The following is a 23054-nucleotide window of genomic DNA, read 5'->3' as shown; positions in this document are numbered from 1 at the left end:
AGCTCTTTTCTACCCGCCTCTTCATTCAAGAAGATCTCGTTCAGAGAACAGATTGAGCGGTTCACCTAAGTCTACCTACAGAGATCCGAGATCACTACTTGGAACAGAAGTCAGCTTCTATTTAGGAGTTGATGAGTCATGCGAAGCGGGGCTTTGCCATTCACTCTGGCAGTCTGACCTACCCCACAGATGAGGCCATGACACAACGAGCCGAACAGACTTCTGGGAATGAAAGTAGAAAGAAAAAGAGCAACCCAAAGAAGAAGGATGCACGACCCAAGCTTACTCCTCAGGAGAGAGCTCGCTTCATCAGAGAGGGGAAGTGCTTTGGATGCGGGGAACATGGACATATCTCCGCGAAGTGCCCTAAAAAGGCACAGAAAGAACAAAATGATAAGGACGACGACAGGCCTGAGAGTTCAAGAGTAGCTGAGGAACGTGGAAGAAAAGGCAAGATGAAAACAGGACTGCTTCCAAATTGTGTGGATACCGATCCCAACACCATAGACGAGAGTACAGAACTTTGCCAAGCTTGGGGCACAGTGAAAGATCAAGAGGCGCTAATCTTCTTTGATGGAGGAGCCAAGGCCAACCGGAATTGGCGGCGCGGCTCGAGATCACTCCCGATCAAATGGGACCACTTACGGAGGCAGTTCTAGCGACACCCGGCAGGGACGTAGCCATTACACCTGTCATTGGTAAACTTGGTTTCTTTGGGGCATGAGGACTTTTTCATAAAGCCTTTGGAAGGTTGTGATGTTCTCTTAGGGATTCCCTGGTACCACAAGAACAACGCCGTGGTCAATTATCGGGAGAGGTAAGCAACATTGACTACAGAGAAGGGCAGAACCATTGTACTTGATATTAAACTGAAGGGCGAGTCTGTCCCTATTGTATCCATTTCGGCAATTTCTAAATTAATGAAATCCAATCTATTTGTTTACTCGATCTTTATGAAAGAATTGAGCGATAAGGATAGGACAAATATGTCTAAACTTGATAAAGAACGCCAAGATTTTCTCCACTCTCATGCCAATTGCTTCTCAGAGCGCTTACCAAGCGAGTTACCACCTGCTCTTCCTAAAGATCATACCATTGATCTGATACCAGGAAGCACACCACCGAACCGGCCACCTTACCGTGTGAGCCCAGCACAGAATGAAGAGATTATGAACCAAGTGAAAGACCTCTTGGAAAAGAGTCTTGTCCAGCCTAGTACTTCACCGTATTGCTCTCCAATGTTGTTGGTTTTGAAGAAAGACGGATCTTGGAGGATGTGCATCGATTATAGAGCTCTCAACAAAATTACCATCAAGAACAGATTTCCGATTCCTAGGATCGATGATATACTTGACAGGTTACAGGGATCCTCGTGCTTTAGCAGGATTGACCTAAAGAGTGGATATCATCAGATCCGAATCGCGCCGGGAGATGTCTACAAGACTCCTTTCGGACTACTTTCGGGTTATTTGAGTTTTTGGTTATGCCTTTTGGCTTAACCAATGCTCCTGCGACATTTAACTGGATGATGGACAAGATTTTTCGAGAGTACGGGCTATTTGTTGGCACTTTCTTTGACGACATCGTTGTTTTCTCCAAGAATGAGGCAAAACACAGAGATCATCTGCTCCAGGTCTTTGAGGCATTACGAGATTACAAGTTAGTGATTAATGCAAAGAAAAGTGAATTTCTCCTACCAGAGATACACTTTTTGGGACACATTGTCTCAGCAGCAAGACTGCAAATGGATCCGGCCAAGATAGAGACTATCCGTGATTGGCCCGATTTGAAGAATGTCCATGAAGTTAGAAGCTTCTTGGGACTGTGTTCGTACTACATGCGGTTCATTCGAAAGTTTGCAGAGGTTGCTTCTCCTTTGCATATCTTGACGAAGAAAGGAGTCCCTTTCTCGTGGGGATCCACAGAGGTGACTGTCTTTCGGACATTGAAAGAGAAATTGACTACGAGACCAGTTTTGACTTTGTCGGACTTGCAGAAGTCATTTGAAGTATATTGTGATGCTTGTGGTTGTAGTCTGGGTGCGGTCTTGATGCAAGAAGGCCATGTCATTGCTTACGAGAGCTGATTGTTCTCTAGGCCAGAGATGACAGCACGGATTTATGAGAAAGAGCTTTTGGCGGTTATCCATGCTCTTACTCAGTGCCGGCATTACCTACTCGGAGCGGATTTTACTGTCTTCACAGACCATCAGAGTTTGCGCTACTTCTTGTCACAAAGGCAGCTTTTGGAAAAGCAGATGCAGTGGGCGAACATCTTGTCACAGTTTCACTTCCACATTGTCCATGTGCAGAGACAAAAGAATGTGGTGGCAAATGCTTTGTCTCGGAAGCCGTTGGTTCTGGCTATTTCCGCAATACATCATAGGAGCTTCGAGGATATGGTCGATCAGTATGCCACAGATACAGATTTTGCAGATATTTTCACATGGATACGGGATGGGGAGAAAGTAGCAGGATACTCCATTCGGGAAGGCTACTTGAAGAGAAAACAATGTTGTGCGTTACACAGCAGTTGAGGGAAAAGGTTATAACTGAATGCCACTGTCCACCTTTTACGGGTCATCGTGGCATTGCTACCACCATGAAGGGGGTAGAGAGATACTTCTTTTGGCCGAGACTCAAAATGATGTGGAAGAGTTTGTGCGCATTTGCTTAGTATGCCAGAAGGTCAAGTTTGACAGGCATAAGGCACAGGGATTGTTATAGCCTTTACCCATACCCAACCGCCCCTAGGAAAGTATTGCGATGGATTTCATTTTTGATCTCCCGAGAACACAAAGTGGTCACAATGGTATCTCGATTGTTATTGACAGATTTAGCAAACAGGCTCATTTCATTCCAATGAAGAAAACAGTCAAGCCGGATCACTTAGCGAGAGTATTTGTGGCCCAGATCTTCAGATTACATGGCATGCCTGAGACGATTGTCTTCGATAGAGACCCCAGATTTACAAGTTTGTTTTGGAAGGCCATTTGGGAGAACATTGGCACGCAGTTGCAGTTCTCGTCATCGTTCCACCCGCAGATTAATGGGCAATCTGAGATTGCGAATTCAGCGGTTCTAGATTTATTGAAGTCTTATATCTCGGATCAGAAGACTCAATGGGACAAGTACCTACCTTTGGTGGAATTTGCCTACAACAACACAATACACTCTTCGACAGAGAAGGCGCCATTTGAGATTATTGAAGGTGCTGCGAAGGTTCCACCCTTCCTAAGCACGAAAGATAAGATCTTTGAAGGGGATAAATATACGCGAGATTTGGATACGGCTTTTGCCAAGGTTCGCAAGACATTGCAGAAGTCTCAAGAACGACAGAAAAAGGCAGTGGATCGCCATCGTCGCGACTTGAAATTGAAGGAGGATGATTCGGTGCTCTTACGTTTTGAGAAGGCACGCCTAAGAAAGAAAAAGGGAAAGGAGAGGCTTTTTCCAAAGCTTTGTATCCGATACTACGGACCTTTCCAGATCACTGAAAAGATAAATGATGTCTCCTTTCGATTGAAACTGCCAGATACTTGGAGGATTCACAATGCATTCCATGTGAGTCTCTTGAAACCTTTTAAGGGTGATGTGCCTGATGATGGGGAGCCAGATGAGCAACACGAAGTGGAAGAAAACGAGGAGATCCTTGTTCCTGAACAGATTTTGGCACATAAGGATACAAAGAATAAAGGTAAAGTCCGAAGGCGGTTCTTGGTTAAGTTCAAGAACTATCCTGCATTGGATGCGAAGTGGATGGAGAAGGAGGACCTAGCAGATACTCCTCAGATTGTGAAATTTTACCTCGATGCTTTTGGTTTAGCATAGTCTACTCCAAACGAAACCCAGAATTCAGCTTGGCCGAAGATCTAGTGCAGTGGGATGAACAAGACGAGAGTCACTCCGCTCCTTTCTCAACAGATGCCTTGATTTAGATACTAGAGTCACTGATGTCTCTTTGAGCTTCAGGGATACTGAAAGCTGACAATATTCTGCTGTATGACTTTAATGAAATGGAATTCTTGATTATGATACTGATTTGTTCTTGACTTCTTTTAAGTGCAGGAACTGATAGACGAAATGACTGCAGCATTTTGGTCTGATTGATCTCGAATAGACATGGTTGCAATAGGGGTTAGTCAATCGAACATCGACAAGGTCCCGATTGGACCTAGCTGCGATGCTAGCTACATTGAAATAAATCATGGTCTAAGATCCGAATGAATGTTGAATGTCATGTGATGTCCTATGATGTCTAGTGATGTCGTGTGATGTGACTGTCAATTTGGTACATGTGCTAGATGTGTGTTCCTAGTACGTAGGTACTAACAATCAATGTCTGCTATGACGGGTTATGGCTTCTGTCGGTTTTGCAGGCATAATCGCAGTAGATTACAATGCTTTCAAGAGGGGGGTATGTCACAAAGTTATGACGTGGCTATCGACAGCAGAAACCCTACTTTCCGCCAGAAACCCTAATTTTGCAAAAACCCTAATTTCTGGAAACCCTAACCCTAACTGCTGGCTGAAACCCTAAAGTGGCTGGAAACCCTAAAAGCAGGCGGCAATGCCACGTGGCAACAGTGTACGGATTTCCGGAAATCACAGAGATGCTTTTTCTCATCCTAGCGACGCAAATTGGCCATGCTTTTTGGCTACGCTTTGGAGATAGAGAGAGAAAGAGAGAATTTGCTTTATTTTGCTCTCTCTCTCTTGAGAGAAGGAGAGAGATTGCTTTTGAACTGGAAGCTTTTGGGGCTCTGCTTTTGGGCATCCCTTGTAATCTTTATATACGCGGTGAGGGCCTCACTTCTCAGAGCATCTGGACGCAGAGTCAAAGAGTGAAACCCTAACCGCTCTTTGTACTTTGACATTGATTTGTATACATAAAGACATACCGAAACGGGCGCCAGTGTTTGGGGCCAATATCTTTAGGCACGGAACTCCGCCGGGCCAGTGCAAATCTATTGTGATCTGTGAATTGTTTTGAAGTGGTTATTTGGTGCTGTGGTGATTGATTCTTGACTTGGAGTGTCCAAGTCTGTTACTGTAGACACATTGTGGTTTATTTCTTTGCCGATACGCAGTGCTTGCCATGATATGTACACATTCATGAGGACTCGTGGACAGAGGAGGTTGATTTACATACGGCTCGCTCTACTTGGGCTTCGGCCAAGCACTCGTTGCAGTCACGCCCATCTTGAGGACGCTCGGATGCGGATTACTGCCCATCCAAGCCAGCCTCGAAGATAGCACGTTCTCTCTCGCTCCCCATGAGGATCGTCTCATGGAACGTGCAAGGACTTGGTGGGCCCCAATTTCAGCGTCAGCGGGGCCGACTGTGTCAGGAGCTTCAGCGTTGCCTTGTGGGAGGAGAGATTGATCTCCTTATGCTACAAGAGCACCATCTGTGTGAGAGACGCATTAGATGTTGTGGTCAGCTCTTGCGTGGACGATATGATACTTTTTGGTCAGCTGCTTTTGGACCTAGAGGCATCCAGGGTGGGGTATGTATGACTATTCCGGACTCTTTGCAGCAGGCCATTGTGGGCAGAGGGATTATTGTGCCAGGCAGGGCTCAGTCCATCACTATGCAATTTCAGGGTTTCCTTTTAAGCTTCCTGAACATCTATGCGCCCAATGTGGCGAGTGCACGAGCAGAGTTTTGGTCACAGATAGTTGAGTCTCTGCCGCAGACAGAACACTGGTGCATAGGGGGGGACCTCAACATGTTGGAGGACCCTTCTGACAAGATTGGTGGTAGCCATGCTACTGTGCATGGAGTTGAGCTGGCAGCTTGGGAGAGGTTCTGTATGCCTCTGAGGATCTTGGATGTGTGGCAGCACTCTAGTTTTGTGAGGCCCCCAGACAGCTTTGGCCTTCTCTCGTTCGGACTGCAAGGTGGGAGGAGTGAATCTATCGCGGATAGATCGCTTCTACACTAGTGACCATTTCAGTGACTTGGGTGGGACAGTTGGCATTCTGGAAGGGACTTCCTTCTCATACCATGCACCAGTGATCCTCACACTGGCAGACAGGCAGCGGAGGGGGAGCACGATGCTTTGCATCCCAGAGCGGGTCTTGCTGGACTCTGCACTCAGAGAGCGAGTATAGGCTCTCTGGACAGAGAGCTTGGACATGCAGGATTCTCTTGCTGGCAGAGTGGCCTCAGGACTAGCTCAGATTAGTCGTTTCTTTCTCCAGGAGTCTTTCGCTCGCCTGGCTGCAGCGAGAGATGAGGAGCAACGTCTCAGACTGGGTGTTGCTTCGTTGCAGAAGATGCAGGAGCAGCATCCAGACAGTCCTTGGCTGGAGGAGCAGCTACAGCAGGCTCGCCAGGAGCTTGTAAGCACAGAGGAGCGGCGCCATGAGTTTGCTTTCCATCGACAGGCATCTCAGTGGACACACGTGGGTGACAGAGTGACTGGTGCTGTCTTCGAGGTAGTGGGACCTCGGCATACGCATGCCAAGGTCAGTCAGTTGAGGAGGCCCGACGTATGCGTGCAGTTGCTACTGACTTTTACTGTGAGTTACTGTCTGCAGAGCCTCAGTCAGAGAGTCAGGATCCATGCAGGGAGCAGGTGTGGGCACAAATGCCTTGCCTTGTGACTGAGGAGATGCGTCAGAGGCTTGAGCTGCCACTTCAACTTGAGGAGCTGCACACGGCTCTTAGTGCACTCCCACGTGGTAGCTGTCCAGGTGAGGATGGATTGACTCCCAGTTTTTTCTTGGAGTACTGGGACTTGCTTGGCCCAGATCTCTGTAGTGCTTTTCAGTACATCTTGCACACAGGAGTGATGCCTGACAGCATGAGTGAGGGTTTGATCTACCTCATTCCCAAGGAGGGTGGCTCCTTGGATGAGATTCGACAGTGGCGGCCCATCACCAGCCTCAACTCAACCTACAAAATTCTTGCCAAGGCTTTGAGGATCCAGCCACTTCTAGAGAGCCTTATACATGGGACTCAGACAGGTTTTGTCAAGGAGCACAGTATCCTTGACAACATCTTTACTTTTTGGGAGGCTTCTGCCCGAGCGCAGCTCCGTGGTGAGGATCTGGTGATTCTTCTTCTCGATTTTGAGAAGGCATACGACAGAGTTGACTGGGACTTTCTAGAGGGCACTCTATGCAGGATGGGCTTCTCAGATGCTTGGATCAGAGGGGTTTCAGGTTTGTACAGACAAGCACACAGTCAGGTACTTTTGTCAGGAGGTAGAGGAGATCGTTTCATGCTCACACGTTCGATCAGACAGGGCTGTCCTCTTGCCCCCTTCCTCTTTCTGTTGTATGCTGAGGCGACGAGCAGGTTTTTGGTGTCACAGCAGGTTGGTCTACGGGGCTTAGCACTCCCTATTCAGGGAGATGAGCTACTGGACGCTGAGTTTGCTGACGACTCAGCCTTGTACTTGGATGGCCAGGAGGCCAACCTTCACAGGTGTGAGCAAGCTCTTGAGACCTTCTGTTTGTGCATCTGGCGCACTGATCAATTGGAGAAAGACAGTGGCTTTCTCGGTTGGTAGTGCTCCTGTGCCCGACTGGAGGCCAAGTGGGTTTTCAGGTGGATTCTCCCAGGGATGGCAGTTCGGTACTTGGGCTGTCAGGTTGGTTTGGACTTGTCTCATGACCAACAGATTGCTCCCTCCTCCTGTACATCAGGAGGAAGTTGTTACATTGGAGCTCCGCACTACTTTCTTTGGCTGGCAGAGTTGTAGTGGCCAACCAGGTGTTGTTGGCTACTATGTGGTACATCACTTCTTGCTGGATCTTCTCGAGTTCGTGTATCAGCCAGGTAGAGCGGCTGATCAGGAATTTCCTTTGGTTAGGGCGAGACACTCCGACTGCCCGAGGCAAAGTGGCTTGGCAGGTCATCATTCTTCCTTGTTCACAGGGAGGGCTTGGGATCGTTGACCCAGCACAGCAAAGCAAAGCCCTTCTTGGGAAGTTCATAGTCCGAGGTCTTCTTCCAGGTGAGGAGCCCCGGAAGGAGTTCTTGTTACAACGGCTTCGGGCTAGGGTGCCTCAGGCAGGAGGCCCCTGGCAACCTTCGACCAGGTGGATCTTCACAGAGATGCGTAGAGTTGGTTTGAGCAGGAGACTAGAGGATCGCTTTGCTGTGGGGTTGCTTCGCTCTTGGGAGAACTTGCGGCGAGGCCTGGAGCAACGCCAACCTACGTGCACGGAGGAGCGCTTGCGACAGCCACTTGTTTGGAACCCCATGGTTAGCACTCAGAGAGGGCACTTGGTTGGTAGTCGGCCTCATGTTTCCTGGGGTTCCATGGCAGCGGGTCCAGCACGCTCTTTAGGTGACTGGTTAAAGTTTTCAGGCTTGTCAGAGGAGCTGCAGGGCATGAGAGGGGTGCAGAGCATGTGTCAGGACATCTCAGAGGCAGTACCAGCTGAGTGGCTCACGCCTCTCGAGTCAGCAGGGCCCAGATGGATGGGAGTCTTCACACGACTGGAGGTTCTTATCTCTATTCAGGCTTGCTCAGAGACAGTTTCCTCCCTGTTTTTCAAGCTACAGGGTGAGGGACGCTTACAACGAGTTGCAGTAGAGGCCCCGCAGGTGGCAGAGTGCTGTTTTCAGAGGATCCAAGTGGAGGGCATCTGTGTGAGGACTTGTGTCATCGATCCTGACCCAGCAGCTCTTGAGATTGGACATTGGAGGTTGTGGGCGTAGGAGTGTTGTCCACTGGTACGAGTACAGTGGGACCCTGGAGAGTGGCTCTGGAGGGACCCTTTCTCTTCTGCAGACCACCCAGGTGTCCCTTTCTTTCAGTACACTGTTCGACTGGGAAGTCACATACTGGCAGCACAGAGAGAGGCTCGCCCCGCTGCAGCACCTCATTAGCCGGAGGAGGGTCTCACAGCTGAGTTCTTGGCAGCTTTTTGGGAGAGGTTGTGGGACTCCAGACAGCCGAGGCGAGTCACTATGTTTCAGTGGCTGGTCGCACACAGAGCTACAGCAATTGGGAGTTGGCTCGTGCATACTGGTCTCTCGACCGCATGTGCAGCTTGTGGCCACCTTGTGGAGAGTCAGCGTCATTGTCTTTGGGATTGTCCTTTGGCACAGCAGGTGTGGCTTCGTGTTCTTCGGCTGATGCCTGCTCTTTCCACGACTCAACAGTACACTTGGGGGGCAGCGGCTTGGTCCACTCTCACGGGCGCGGCACTTCAGTTTGAGCTATCTTCCACCAGCAGGATGATAGTGATGCAGGGGGGGCGACCTACACTCCAGCCTGCCATAGAGCTTAAATCCACAGGAGTGGTGCAGTGAGAGAGGAGTGCAGGGAGCTCATCAGTGGCCTGACACTCTGGTTCATCTCGCGGGCCCGCTGTTTCCACATCTTTGAGGCTCGCCCTATACCACCAGCAGAGACTCTTCGCGACCCGCATGCGGTCGGAGCTGCCTTGGAGTCTCTTGAGCTGTCCTCTGAGAGTGTGGATCTTTGGCTAGAGCTGATCCACACTCTCAGAGGACAGCTCAAGAGACTCCAAGGCAGCTCCGACCGCATGCGGGAGCGTAGAGAGGCCTTCCTTCGACTCTGGTGTCCTGGGCCTTTTTTCATCATGGTCCAGGGTGTACTCAGATGGCACTACCGTCCACCTGTGTGGCTTTTCCCTCCTCCCATTTCTTGATTTAGCCTCATTGTACATATGCTGTTTTTTCATTGGGGGAGTCTCCCCTTCATGGTTGTTGTAGCCCTCTCTCGACCTCTTAAAATCGCAAACGTCCTCGATTGCGTGCCATATATACATGTCATAGATGATCTTGTGTGGTAAGCACCCTTTTATCATCGCATGTATCCACAAAACAGACTGTCAAAACATGTGTACAAATTACTTAATGAGACCTTCATACTTTTGTCAAACTGTACACTGCTATTGCACTGAATCCATGAGTACATTTGATGTGCTAGCTCTATCATTACCCCTCCTTTGCAGACGTTGGGTTGGGGCATACGTAGGTTGTAACCCAAAGGTCTCAAGGTAAAGCTGCAATACAATTGGTGAATCTAACAATTCATGCTCTTCCATCCACTTTGCATTCATACGTGGATAGTTCTTGAACTTCACCAAGTAGCATCTTTGCAACTTGTCCCTTAATTTTTACGTGCGCAAAAGGCTCTTGCTTCTGCAAACGACCATAATTCCACAACACTGTGACGTACCACCCACCGCCAAATAAGCTCAAATTTCAAGATGATTTACCGATGCCTCAAAGAATCCAAGCAATTGCCTCAGAGATTCGGCAAGCAACGTGTCACCTGGCAGACCCACATCACTCCCGCAGGAGATATAGTGGCCAATCTACCACCGTGAGACCTCTCCCTATCTCATCTTGGTTCATACTTGCAAACCCTAAAAACGCAGCAGAAAATCAACCCTAATTTGACCACTTTTTGGCAGGGCGAGCATGCGAAATTTCCTGTCTGTTCTGTGAAGAGGAACCCTCTTCCCTGGTAATCAAGGACGATTACTCTTCTCTAAGCGGGACATGTCACACTCATGATGTCGCGACCCGATTCAAACTTGACAAAGGAGAGCCATGAGAGAGAGAGAGAGAGAAATGAAATGAAATGTTATATTAACGTCTTCAAAAGGCCAACATGACCAATCTGTTATAAAATAGTGACTCTAATACCATGTTTGGGTACAAAAGAACTAGAACAAAAAAAATACTACTACTAGAATCCATCCTCATCTGCACTCTGGAATTCGAGAGAGTATGGCTCGAATCCTCTAGAGAGAGAGAGAGAGAGAGAGAGAGAGAGAGAGAGAGAGAGAGAGAGAGAGAGAGAGTGGCATAACAAATCCCGCCACAATTTGCAAGATGCTGGCATGGCACTCTGCCCTGCTTTTTTGGTGATAGTTTTTGAAAGCATTGAATTGTGGTCTTTTGGGGCACAACAGTCTTGCTTTTGGGCATCACTACCTTTAGATATGAGTCTAGGAGGCCACTTTCCGCTGATCAACGCATGGTTGCAAAGTTGTGAAGTGACTGCCAAACACTTGTACTATGTGACTTCACTAATATAAAAAATATTGAAAGGAAAGTCTGACTTAAGGGTTAGTACATCTAGGAGTGGACACTGGAACTCCGCCGCTCCGTATCTCTCTTAAGTTCAAGTGTTCACAATTTTTGGGTTTTCAATCGGGTCGTTGCTATCGATGGATTCATTGCCTTGCTAGTGGCTTACCGATTACAAGGCGTCAATTTTTTAAACCAGTTTAACTTTCCTACTCTTAAGCACTTCTAAAGCAAGAGGCCAAGGGCCTTTTAACATGTGCCTCCGGGCAGTAATTTCATTCTGAGTTTGCGAGTGGCTCCTCTCAACACTCTTATGTGTGAAGAGCAATAATGAAGAAATACTCCAAGGAGTTCCTACTTGGGGCCAATGCATTTGGGAGTGGAACTCCGCCACTCCCTCTCTCATCTCAAGTGTGAAATTCTCTTTCAATTCAAGTATTTCAAATACACGTCTTTGATGTGCCTGTCTCTGTGCTCCCTACCTTAATTTGCGTTTGGTGTTTTCTTTTTCCTTTTTGCAAATGGTTCTCTGCATTTTTCTTTTAATGTGTTGATGCTTCTTTGATATTCTTTTAATGTGGGATGGGTGTGTTTGTTTTTCTTTGCTTTATCTTGGTTTCTTTTTTGTTTTCTTTGTTTCTTTCCCATGTTTGATGGATACATGGCATATGTGTTATGGGTTGTGGGTGGTATGTAGGGCAACTTAGGGGTGTGGGGTCGTAGCCTCGTCTACAACTCTATGCCCCGACATAGGTTGCAGTTTCCCTAGTTCTAGATTGCTACTAGGGATGGTAGAAGGCTTCTCTCTTCTCCAGTCCTCATTATTTATTTGATGCACGTTCTTATGTGGTGGAGATGGAGTCCTTTGCTTGGAGTAAGCATATTGGCTTGGAGCTTTGGAGTCTGATTTTGGAGATACTCTGGTGGAATTTTCAGCTGCCTCTGTGTAGGGCGGCATGCTTCTGCTATAGCTCTCTTCTACAATCCTCCATTACTCCCTTGCCTCTACCTTCTGATATATATTTCCCTTTTTTCTTCCCTGCATTCCGAATGGTTTTCCCCCTATGGTTTTGTAATCATATTATATCCCAAGGGTTTTTTGGCTGCTAGCTTGGTTATCCATAATGCCTGCAAGCTTTGTGATACCTTCGGGCTTTTGATTTTTCTTATGTAGCACAACAAGTTCAAGCCCCAATTCTTCTTCCCAAAGAAAGGACATATTCCTACACAAAACAATCAATAGCACACAGAAGTAAACCGTAATCAGCTTGGTGTCAAAGATTGCTAGGACTTTGACCATGACTGTACATGCAAACTCGTATATTGACCCACATGGAACGTCTAGATGGCTTTAAAGCCTACCAGCAGAGCTAAAATTATTAACAGATAGAATTCTTATGATAATTCCCTTGCCAATCAGCTAGCTGCATGTCTTGAATGGACACCATCACAGGACATTAAAAACAACACCGCATACATTAGATTCATCTAAAATTAACAATTTCTGAAGTACAAAGAAAGAATGCCAACTTTAGTCTCTAAAGGTGGTTTACATTTTTTATAATGCACAATGTGTCAAGTTTAGACTCTAGAGTGGTTTACATTTTCAATTATGCACAATGTGGCATACCAAGTTCCTCAAACCAAACAAAAATTTCTGAGAGCATGCCTGCAAAAAAGGATGCCTAAGACCAAGCTTTATCCGTTGTATCATCTGCAAAGCAAAAGGCAGTGTTATAGAGATGTGCCTTCTACAGAAAACTCAGTATTTTCGGTAGTTAGAAAAGAATGCCATGAAATCATATTTAAAACTTTGTTTTATTGGGTGTATAGAAAGATTAGGCAGCCTCAAACCTTTTCTACTTTTTATGGACATGAAATGCAACTCTAAAAATAACTCTTTAAGGCTAAGAATCTATTCCAAAAATTCACTTGGGAGGACCTTGCTGACATTTTTGTGGTTGTGTGGTGTCCGTGCCCGATAGTGGGTGTAGAACTAGGTACTAATATACACACCACACACACACACACACACACATGAGCATACATTAACACAAAAGTTCAGTGTACTGAGTTTCTGTCATAATTCCGGAGGTCAAGAGCAGACTCAGCCATAATGAAGCTTAGCACTAAGAGAAGCATTAAAAATGCCAAGTGCAGAAAAGCAAAAAGAAAGAAAAGCCTAGCACTAAGCTTGAAAGAAAAGCAGAGTGCAGAAAAGCAGAAACTTTACTCACAGAAAGAGTTTGACAAAGCTCTTGAAAAGAAGATGAACCAGTTAAGGAAAGTCTTAAAGCACTCTCAAAAGAAGGCCAGAAGTAGACTTTCGAGGTGGTAAGCAGACCCCAGAAGCGTGTTTGTTTCGAGGATGACCCAGATTTTTCTTCATCTTCAGACGAGCTCTGACAGTTCGCCATCCTCTAGTTCCAAAGAGAATGAGAAAAGGGGGAAGAGTCAGAGAACAAGCCAAAAAAGCAAGAAAAGCAAATGTTTGAAAAAGTCTGGAAAGCATGGGAGGCCATCTAGCAGTCAGAGGAGGAGAGCTCATCCTCTTTTGACAGTGAGCAAATGGACAAGAAGACCAAGGAGTTTAAGAATGGGGGTCAAGCAGTCAGGTTTGACACGTTTTCAAGCCACCAGGACACCTATCGAGCCTTTGAATTTATATAGTTTGACATCGCCTTCTCAGGAGATGGTGTCCTCGTTTCGGAGGGTCATTTTGAGGGACCAGATCGGGCGGTTTGGCTATGGTTTGGCAAAAGAGATTCAATAGTATTGTCTGCAACACAAGACTAATTCTATTCACAGACTTGTGGGACATGCCAAACAAGGTTATGGTATGCATGCCGGTACATTGACTTATCCAACGGACAAGCCAGTGTCCACCTCAACAGGGCAAGAGTCTTCTAATGAAGAGAAAGAACCAAGGGAACCGGATGAAAATAAGGGAATCAAATGATAGTGCTTTAGAGGGTGCCGACGAACCAAGGGAATTGGATGAAAGTTTATCAGAGGATTTTGGAGAAGTAAAGGAATTAGATGATAGGGCATACGAGGGTTCCGACAAGGCAAGGGAATTAGCTGATGGTTCGTAAGAGAAATCCAATGATTCAGATTGATGTGCCAATGGACAGGGGAGACCAACGGGGCTACCAACACGTCACAAGGCATAGGAAAAGAACAAAATGTAAGCTAAGCGCAACGGATAATTTGATCAAGGGTACTTTTTGTTGGCCCTCGATACAAAGTCGATGGATAAGGAGAACGTCCCAGATTCTCTTCAGAGAGAGTTGTACCTTGAAGCTTTTGGATTATTAGAGGTGTCTGGATGAGATGACCGAATACTGTTGTGAGTGCATCAAGAGTTCCAGAAGGATGAAATGGTTGCACAGTGATCTAGGTGCATCAAGACTTCTAGACGGAATGAGATGGCTAGATTGAAAGATTGAAACACGGTGTTCAATGTGAATTAAGTGTGTATTTTGTAAATTGCATGCTATGTGGCTACTAGCTGCAAAGAATCGCGCTCGCTACTGCTGCTCCCACCGCTCGCCATCACGCCCCCTGCCTTGTGCCCGTTGCTCGCCCCAACCTCCTCCCCATCGCGCTGCCCTGCAGAAATGTACTGCTTCCCTCCCACCCCAGCCTTCATGACCGCTGCCCTCAACCCTCCCCCTGCGTTGCTCGTTGCCTCCTCCCCGCTGCCTTCCCCCTTTTTTCATCGCCGAACCAGTCCCCCCCCCCCCCCCCCGGCACACACACATCGCCTACTCGAGTGCAACTTGGACCCTCAACAGCCTCATCGGCTTTTGACGGTGAGAGTGGCAGCCAAGTTCCTCCTTCGCCTTCTCTTGCAGTAGCAGACACAAATGGATGTTCGTGCTCCACCCCAAAGGGACTCAGATGAAGCCCCCTCGACCGACCCCGCCGAGCCTACCATCCGACTTGCTCTATCGCCAACAGAGCACGCGAGCCTTGTAGCAGAGGTGGAGCGCCTCCAAGCCACCTTCGTCCTCTGCAAGATCATTGGAAATCGCCACAGTAGAGGGGAAGTGCGAGACCTCCTTCAGGCCCATCTCCTTGCAGAGGTGGGAAAGATCGTCAACATTCAGCTTCTCTCCTTGCAGAGGTGGGAAAGATCTTGACATTCAACTTCTCGGGCGAGCCTACTATCAAATCGAGTTCGAGACCCCGAGATGGCTACCAAGGTCATCTCGATGAGCCCGCTGTGCATTTGTGCAGTCAAGGCTCACTTTAGACAGTGGCACCATGGGTTTGACCCAGCTACAGATGTTCTTGCTGAGGAAGCAGATTTGCCCATCTCGATCTGCTCCCTTAGACTGAGGAGAGAGTACCTCCCGCTCCTTTCCAAGATTGGTTCTGTGATTGGAACCGTCTTGAAGACTCCGTGAACGGCAGCTTCAGTTGCTGCCAAGGCAGCGGGCATCCCATAGTTCACGTTTCGGTTCAGGATACCCACGCTCTCCCGAAAGTAGTCCTCCTTCCGAGGGTGAGTGGTGACTGGTTCCAGTAGCAGGCAAAGTATTCGAGTCTCCCGAATCACCGCTTCATCTGCTGACAGATGGGCCATCTAGTGAGGGCATGTCCTCGTCAGAGACCCCGACCTATGGTGAGGGTGAAGCAAGCTCAGTAGACAGGTACACAGGGCACTCAGACTGCGACAATGCATAGTCACGTGCCCAGGCAGCATATGGCTGGCAGCAGGTCCAAAGCCGTTGGCGACGGGGGGGGGCGCTCGCCACAATGCCCCCCCTGGTGGCCGCCCTGCGCAAGTCCAACAGCATTGGATTCCTACACGGACCCTCTTCAGGAGGACATAGTCAATGCTTCATCTGCCAATAGATAGGCCATCTAGTGAGGGCATGTCCTCGTCAGAGACCCCGACCTATGGCACAAACCCAGCCCCCGAGGGCGGCTCAGGCACTGCAGACAGGTGCACAGGGCACTCAGGCTACGACTTCTGCATAGCCACATGCCCAGGCAGCAGATGGTTGGCAGCAAGTCCAAAGCCGTCGGCGACACGGCGCTCGCCACAATGCCCCCCCTGGTGGCCTCCCTAAACCAATCCAACAGCATTGGGTTCCTATAGGGACCCTTTAGGAGGAGGACATAGTGGAGCCTCCCGCAGCCTCGCCAACCCCCCTCCTCCCCCCCCTCCCCCCCCTGCCGGGATCCTTTCGCCCCCCACTGAGGCTTCAGTCGCTTCTTATGACCCAACTCGTGCCCCTCCTGCACAGGGGACTGGACAATCTTCGACAGTCCGTCGTTCTCTTGGTAGTGCTTTTGCTATGAGCCGTGCGCCTCGGCAGGGACATCCCTACTCGAGGACGCTACTTTTGGTTCAGGCCTCCCCTTTTGAAACAGTCCCTTTAGGATGTCTCAGTTTTGACGTTCGTCGACGTTGGGATGCATTTGACTACAGCTTTACCCGTTTCCTTGATGATCCTTCTTCTGACTTCGAGGCAGCTTGCTTCCGAGCACATGTGGTCTTGTTGCAGCCAAGGGCACAGAGGCGTTGGATACAGCTGTTGGCTTTTCCTTTCCAGTGTGTGGCCAATATCACACTGAGTGGACATTGCAATCAATATTGGATTGGCTGCAAGCCCACGCTGTTGAGTTTTCACACCACACGGCGGATCTAGACGTGACAGATGTGATAGACACTCTCGCCATTGGCCAAGTTATATGCGACAACCCCAGATGCATCTCGATGTAGGCATATTGTAGCTTACCTCTTTGCAGCACTCAAAGCATTCCAAGCTATGTTTTCGTCCATAAGGATTCTTGGTCTAAAGGATGTTGCTTTACGGATTGCACGCCCTTCATGCTTGGATAGTACAGCACATGCATACACGCCTCTCACGGGGTCGCTCGGACGCGGACTATTCCCCATCCCAAGTCATGCTCGAAGATTGCACAGTTGGCTCCAGCAACAACATCAGTTTTCTCTCACTGAGCCATGAGGAATGTCTCATGGAACGTGCAGGGTCTAGGTGGACCCCAGTTTGCGCGACAGAGGGGCCGCCTGCAACAACAGGAGTTACAAAGATGTCTTGTGGGAGGCAGGATTGACATTCTCGTGATAGAGGAGCATCTTCTATGTGATAGCCGTACTTGACAATGTGGTCAGATTTTGTGGGGCCACTCTGAGACCTTTTGGTTAGTTGCCTTTGGGCCAAGAGGCATTCAGGGCAGGGTATGTATGACTATTGCGGATTCATGGCAGCCGGCCACTGCGGAAGGGGCATTATAGTGCCAAGCAAGGAAAAATGGATTACTATGTAGGTTCAAGGCTGCCTCATGGGCTTCCTAAACATCTATGTGCCCGATCATGCAAGTAGTCGGGCAGAGTTTTGGACACACATAGTGGGGTCTTGCCTCACGCGAGCAGTAGTGTGTGGGGAGGGACTTCAACATGTTGGAGGACCCCTCGCACAGGACGAGAGGCAGCCATGCTACAGTGCATGGAGCTGAGTTGGCGACTTGGAGCTATGCATGACCATGAGGATCTCTGATGTATGGCAGCATGCAGGATTTGTACGACCATCAGATAGCCTCTCTTTCTCTCGGCATGATAGGAGAGTAGGAGGGGTGAAACTATCGAGGATAGACCACTTCTATGCTAGTGACCACTTTTGTGACGGGGGAGGAGCTGTATGCATTCTGGCAAGCACCACCTTCTTTGACCATGCCCCGGTGATCCTTTCAGCTTCAGACACACAGGGGGGTGGTAGCACCACGTTGCGCATCCCTCAGAGGCTCTTACTGGATACAGAGTTAATAGAGTAGGTTGTGATGCTTTGGACAGGCAGGGATCCCCTGCTGACAGGGTGGCCACGGGCCTCGTAGAGATTAGTCGCTCTTTTTCCAGGAGTCTGCCGCTCGACTGGCTACGATCAGAGAGGAGGAGAGGCGTCTCCGTCAGGGCATTGCATCCTTGCAGAGGATGCAAGAGCGTCACCCTGATAGACCTTGAATGGAGGAGCAGATGCAGCAGGCTCGTCAGGAGCTGATCACCGTCGAGGAGAGGCGACATCAGTTTGCATACCATCGTCAAGCAGCTCGGTGGACCCAAGGTGGGTGACAGTTACTGGTGAGTTTTTCAAGACTGTGGGCCCTAGACATGCGTGTCAAAGGTGTAGCGGAAAGAAGGTGAATCGGATGAGGAACTGTCTGCAGCTGCGATCAATACACCTCTCTGTGACGGGCAGCCAATAGATCTCGAATCTATCACGATGGATCTCCTCGCATAAAGGCACAAGCACGTACCGCCCACAGAACGGGCATTGAATCTTGTCAGGGATGCACAATTGCCAGGGAGTGGTGGTAACAGGCCAAAAAGGGAAGCGCTAGGGCTAGAGAGAGAGATCGATGGCTGATGTCACCTCCTACAGAAAACGCTAGAGAGAGTGTGCAAAACGCTAAAGAGTGCTCACCACAAAGTGAAAACGCTAGAGAGAGAAAACGCTAACACACAGAGAGAGAGAGAGAGAGAGCCCAAACGCTGGTAATCTGCATTCAACAAGTTGCCAAAAGTACAAGGGGAGGGACTGCTTATATAGGAAAAACTCCAGTTTGCCCTACTCAGCTGGAAAACCCTAAGATTTTGGAAATTGGCTAAAATGGCTAATAAATATGTAAACTCACTGACAATGACCTGGAACACATATTTAATGGCCTAAGTGCAGATGACTCGAGACTCTGACCCCACGAAACCCTAGGAACAGGGGTCCTGTCACATGCCAGCCTATCGGGTGAGCAATACCATGATGTGCACCACCAAGAATAGGTACGTCTACCTCTAGTACGGTCGAGCACAGCCACAAAACAGCCCTCACTCCCTAATCTGCTCCTGGGAGATACCAGAGCTACCACCGGACAGGAAGATGAACTCTAACACCCCCTCTCAACTTCTGGACAAGGAAAGAGTCCAAGGAAGCTGGCATGAGAGGATAGTGTAGCCTGTGAAAGACGTTTGGTAAAGATGTCAGCAAGGTTATCCGAATTCGGGATGTACTCTAGTCGGATAGAGCCGTCCTGTGTCTTCTCATGAACAAAATGGTACCGAATCTCTATATGCTTGGTCCGGGCGTGAAACATCGGATTCCTAGCAATGGCAATACAACTCTGGTTGTCTGAGTACATAATGGTCATCTGTTGCGGAAATCCCATCTCCAAAAGTAGCCTCCTAATCCAAACTGACTCACATGTAGCACTACAAACTGCACGATACTCTGCCTCCGTGGAAGACAAAGCAACTGTTGGTTGTTTCTTGTTGCTCCATGAAACTCCTCTTGAGCCAAAAGAAAAGTAAAACCTGTGGATCACCTCCCCAATCTGAATCACTCCATCCTTGTAGAATGACCTGGGGATCCGAACCTCCAGCTACATAATGAATGCCAAATGACTGGGTCGCCTTCAAATACCACAGAACCTTGATGGCCTGCTGCATGTGTGACTTGGCGGGTTTCTGCATAAAAGAACTGAGTAGGCCCACCGGGAAACTGACATCAAATCGAGTGTTGAGTACCCAAATGAGAGAACCAACCAGTTTCCGATACTCTGTTGCATCTGCTAGAAGAGGAAGATCAAACTGTGACAACTTTTGATTGGGATCCATTGGAGTAGAGATGAATTTGCACTCGGTCATACCAAATGCTTCCAATAATTCTTGGATATACCGCTCCTGAGAGAGGAAGATGCCCCCCTTTGTCTGTCTAACTTCTAATCCAAGAAAATGATGAAGCAAGCCAAGATTTGTCATCTCAAACTCATCTGACAAGGTTGCCATAATACTGCGGATGTGCTCAACATGGCTACCTGTAATCACAAGTTCATCGACGTAGAGGATAACAAGTGTCACTAACCCTCCCTCACGGAAAATGTACAAATCTGGCTCAGTTGAAGATCTCTGGGAGGAGCAGGAATCAATCTTCCGGTACCACGCTCTAGGCGATTGTTTGAGGCTATAGAGAGCCTTAAGCAACCTATAGACCATGTCTAGAAACTCTTGATCTTCGAACCCTGGAGGTTGCTCCACATAAACCTCCTCCTCTAGATCGCCATTGAGGAATGCCGAGACCACATCCATCTAAAAAACCGGCCACCCGTGAAGGGCAGCAAGGGAAAAAACAATCCGAATAGTCGCCATACGTGCGGTCGATGCGAAGGTCTCCTCGTAGTCTACATCAGGTTTCTGGGAAAAGCCTTTGGCAACAAGTCTTGCCTTGTGCTTGTCCAAAGAAACATCAGCTTTATACTCGGTTTTGTAGACCCACTTGACCTTGATCACTTTTCGCTTGGGAGGCCACGGAACCAACACCCATGTATTGTTCTTCTTGATGGAATCAATCTCTTTCTGCATGGCCAACTTCCACTGAGGTAGTGAAAGTGCCTCCTCAACTGTAAGAGGAACTCTGTCGTGGAGCACTGAAGACATCAATGCATAGTTCACCTGTAGTAACGGGTCATCTACCTCAGCAAGTCGGAGTCGATGAGAGCATCGTGAGGTACCGGAATCTCGCCAATCGGGTGGAAAATCTGAGATTGGTGAATCTCGCAGGGTCTCCAATAACCACTTCGGTAGCTTGTCGGGCTTGCTCCCCTCGGGGGGAGCTACAGGCAAATATGTCCCTACATCGGCACTGTGATAAGATCCACTGTCAACTGTATCTTCGGGAATGGGTACATCCTCCTCCGTGGCCTGAGGGACAGGGGAAGGAGAAGAGGGCTCATCATAGGGCAAGTCAAAATCTGGATCTCCAAGAATCGGAAGATCGAGAGTCGTCGTGGAAGGCTTGGGATCGAGAACCCCCTCTGAGGTAAGGTCTCATTGAAGACTACATCATGGCTATGAACAATCTCCTTCTTTCGATCATAGAGTCTATATCCCACTATAAACTCAAATAACCCAAAAGTCGTCCGAAAGGCTGTCTTGTAGACATCTCCCGGCGCGGTTCAGATCCACTTTTCAAGTCGATCATGCTAAAAGCACGAGGATCCCTGAAGTCGATCAAGTATATCATCGATTCTAGGAATCGAAAATCAGTTCTTGATGGTGATTTTGTGGGTTTTGAAGAAAGACGGATCTTGGAGAATGTGCATCGATTATAGAGCTCTCAACAAAATCACCATCAAGGAAAGATTTCCGATTCCTAGAATCGATGATATACTTGACCGACTTCAAAAATCCTCGCGCTTTAGCAGGATCGCCTTGAAAAGTGGATATCATTAGTTCGGAGGAGATGTCTACAAGCCAGCCTTTCGGACGACTTTTGGGTTATTTGAGTTTTCGGTGATGCCTTTGGCCTAACCAATGCTCCTGTGACATTAAACCGGATGATGGACAGGATTTTTCGAGAGTACAAGCTATTTGTTGGCACTTTCTTTGACGACATCATTTTTTCTCCAAGGATAAGGAGAACATAGAGATCATGTGCTTCAAGTCTTTTAGGCATTACGAGATCACAAGTGATTAATACGAAGAAAAGTGAATTTTTCCTACCAAAGATACACTTTTTGGGACACATTGTGTCAGCAACAGGAGTGCAAATGGATCCGGCCAAGATAGAGACTATCCGTGATTGGCCAGATTTGAAGAATGTCCATGAAGTTAGAAGCTTCTTGGGATTGTGTCCGTACTACAGGCGGTTCATTAGAAAGTTTGCAGAGGTTGCTTCCCCTTTGCATATCTTGACACAGAAAGGAGTCCCTTTCTCGTGGGGACCTAACAAAGGTGACTGCCTTTCAGACATTGAAAGAGAAACTAACTACGGGACCAGTTTTGACTTTGCCGGACTTGCAAAAGTCATTTGAAGTATATTCTGATGCTTGTGGTCGTAGTCTGGGTGCGGTCTTAATGCAAAAAGGCCATGTCATTGCTTACGAGAGCCGATTGTTCTCAAGGCCGGAATTGACAGCACAGATTTATGAGAAAAAGCTTTTGGCGGTTATCCATGCTCTTGCTCAGTGGAGGCACTACCTACTCGGAGCGGATTTTACTGTCTTTACAGACCATCAAAGTTTACACTACTTCTTGTCACAGAAGCAGCTATCGGAAAAGCAGATGTGGTGGGCGAACATCTTGTCACAAGTTTCACTTCCAAATTGTCCATGTGCAGGGATAAAGAATTTGGTGGCAGATGATTTGTCTCGGAAGTCGTTGGTTCTAGCTATTTCCGCGATACATCATAGGAGCTTCGAGGATATGGTCGATCAGTATGCCACAGATATGGATTTTGCAAACGTTTTCACACGGATACGGAATGGGGAGACAGTAGCGGGATATTCCATTCGGGATGGCTACTTGATGAGGAAAACCATGTTGTGCGTTACACAGCCGTTGAGGGAAAAGGTTATGACCGAATGCCACTGTCTGCCTTTTATTGGTCACCGCGGCATTGTTACCACCTTGAAAGGGGTAGAGAGATACTTCTTTTGGACGAGACTCAAGAAGGATGTGGACGAGTTTGTGCGCAGTTGCTTGGTATGCTAGAAGGTCAAGTTTGACAGGCATAAAGCACAGGGATTGTTACAACCTTTGCCCATACCTACCCGCCCCTAGGAATATATTGCAATGGATTTCATTTTTGATCTCCCGAGAACACAGAGTGGTCAAGATGGTATCTGGACTGTTATTGACAAGTTTAGCAAGCAGGCTCATTTCATTCCATGGAAGAAAACAGTCAAGCCGGATCACTTAGCAAGATTGTTTGTGGCCCAGATCTTTAGATTACATGGCATGCCCGAGACGATTGTCTCCAACAAGGACCCTAGATTTACGAGTGTGTTTTGGAAGGCAATTTGGGAGAACATTGGCACGCGATTGCAGTTCTAGTCATCTTTCCACCCGCAGACTGACGGGCAATCTGACATTGCCAATTCAGTGGTTTTAGATTTATTAAAGTCTTTATATCTCGGATTACAAGACTCAATGGGAAAAGTATCTAGCTTTGGTGGAATTTGCCTACAACAACACGATACACTCTTCAACGGGGAAGACA

At 48.0% G+C, this 23054-nt stretch overlaps 1 protein-coding gene across 5 annotated transcripts in view; it reads right to left on the bottom strand.

Annotated features, from left to right (window-relative positions):
• Positions 1-23054, bottom strand: part of LOC147427899 (Translation initiation factor 2, small GTP-binding protein) — a 119540-nt gene that overhangs the window by 62809 nt on the left and 33677 nt on the right. For 3 of the 5 annotated variants that reach the window (XR_015185992.1, XM_086496976.1, XM_086496978.1), the window contains exon 3: positions 12662-12745. Coding sequence is in view for 4 of the 5 variants with exons in the window: in XM_086496976.1 (XP_086353102.1) it covers positions 12662-12745 (84 nt within the window). In the remaining variant the exon portion in view is untranslated. The remainder of the gene's footprint in view (positions 1-12661; positions 12746-23054) is intronic. The other 2 variants (XM_086496979.1, XM_086496980.1) reach the window with 1 other exon arrangement.

Source organism: Adiantum capillus-veneris, chromosome 23 (assembly GCF_014529385.1).
Source record: "Adiantum capillus-veneris isolate H3 chromosome 23, ASM1452938v2, whole genome shotgun sequence".
NCBI lineage: Eukaryota > Viridiplantae > Streptophyta > Polypodiopsida > Polypodiales > Pteridaceae > Adiantum > Adiantum capillus-veneris.
The sequence above is the reverse complement of the archived record's forward strand: the minus strand, read 5'-3'. Positions and strand labels throughout refer to the sequence as shown.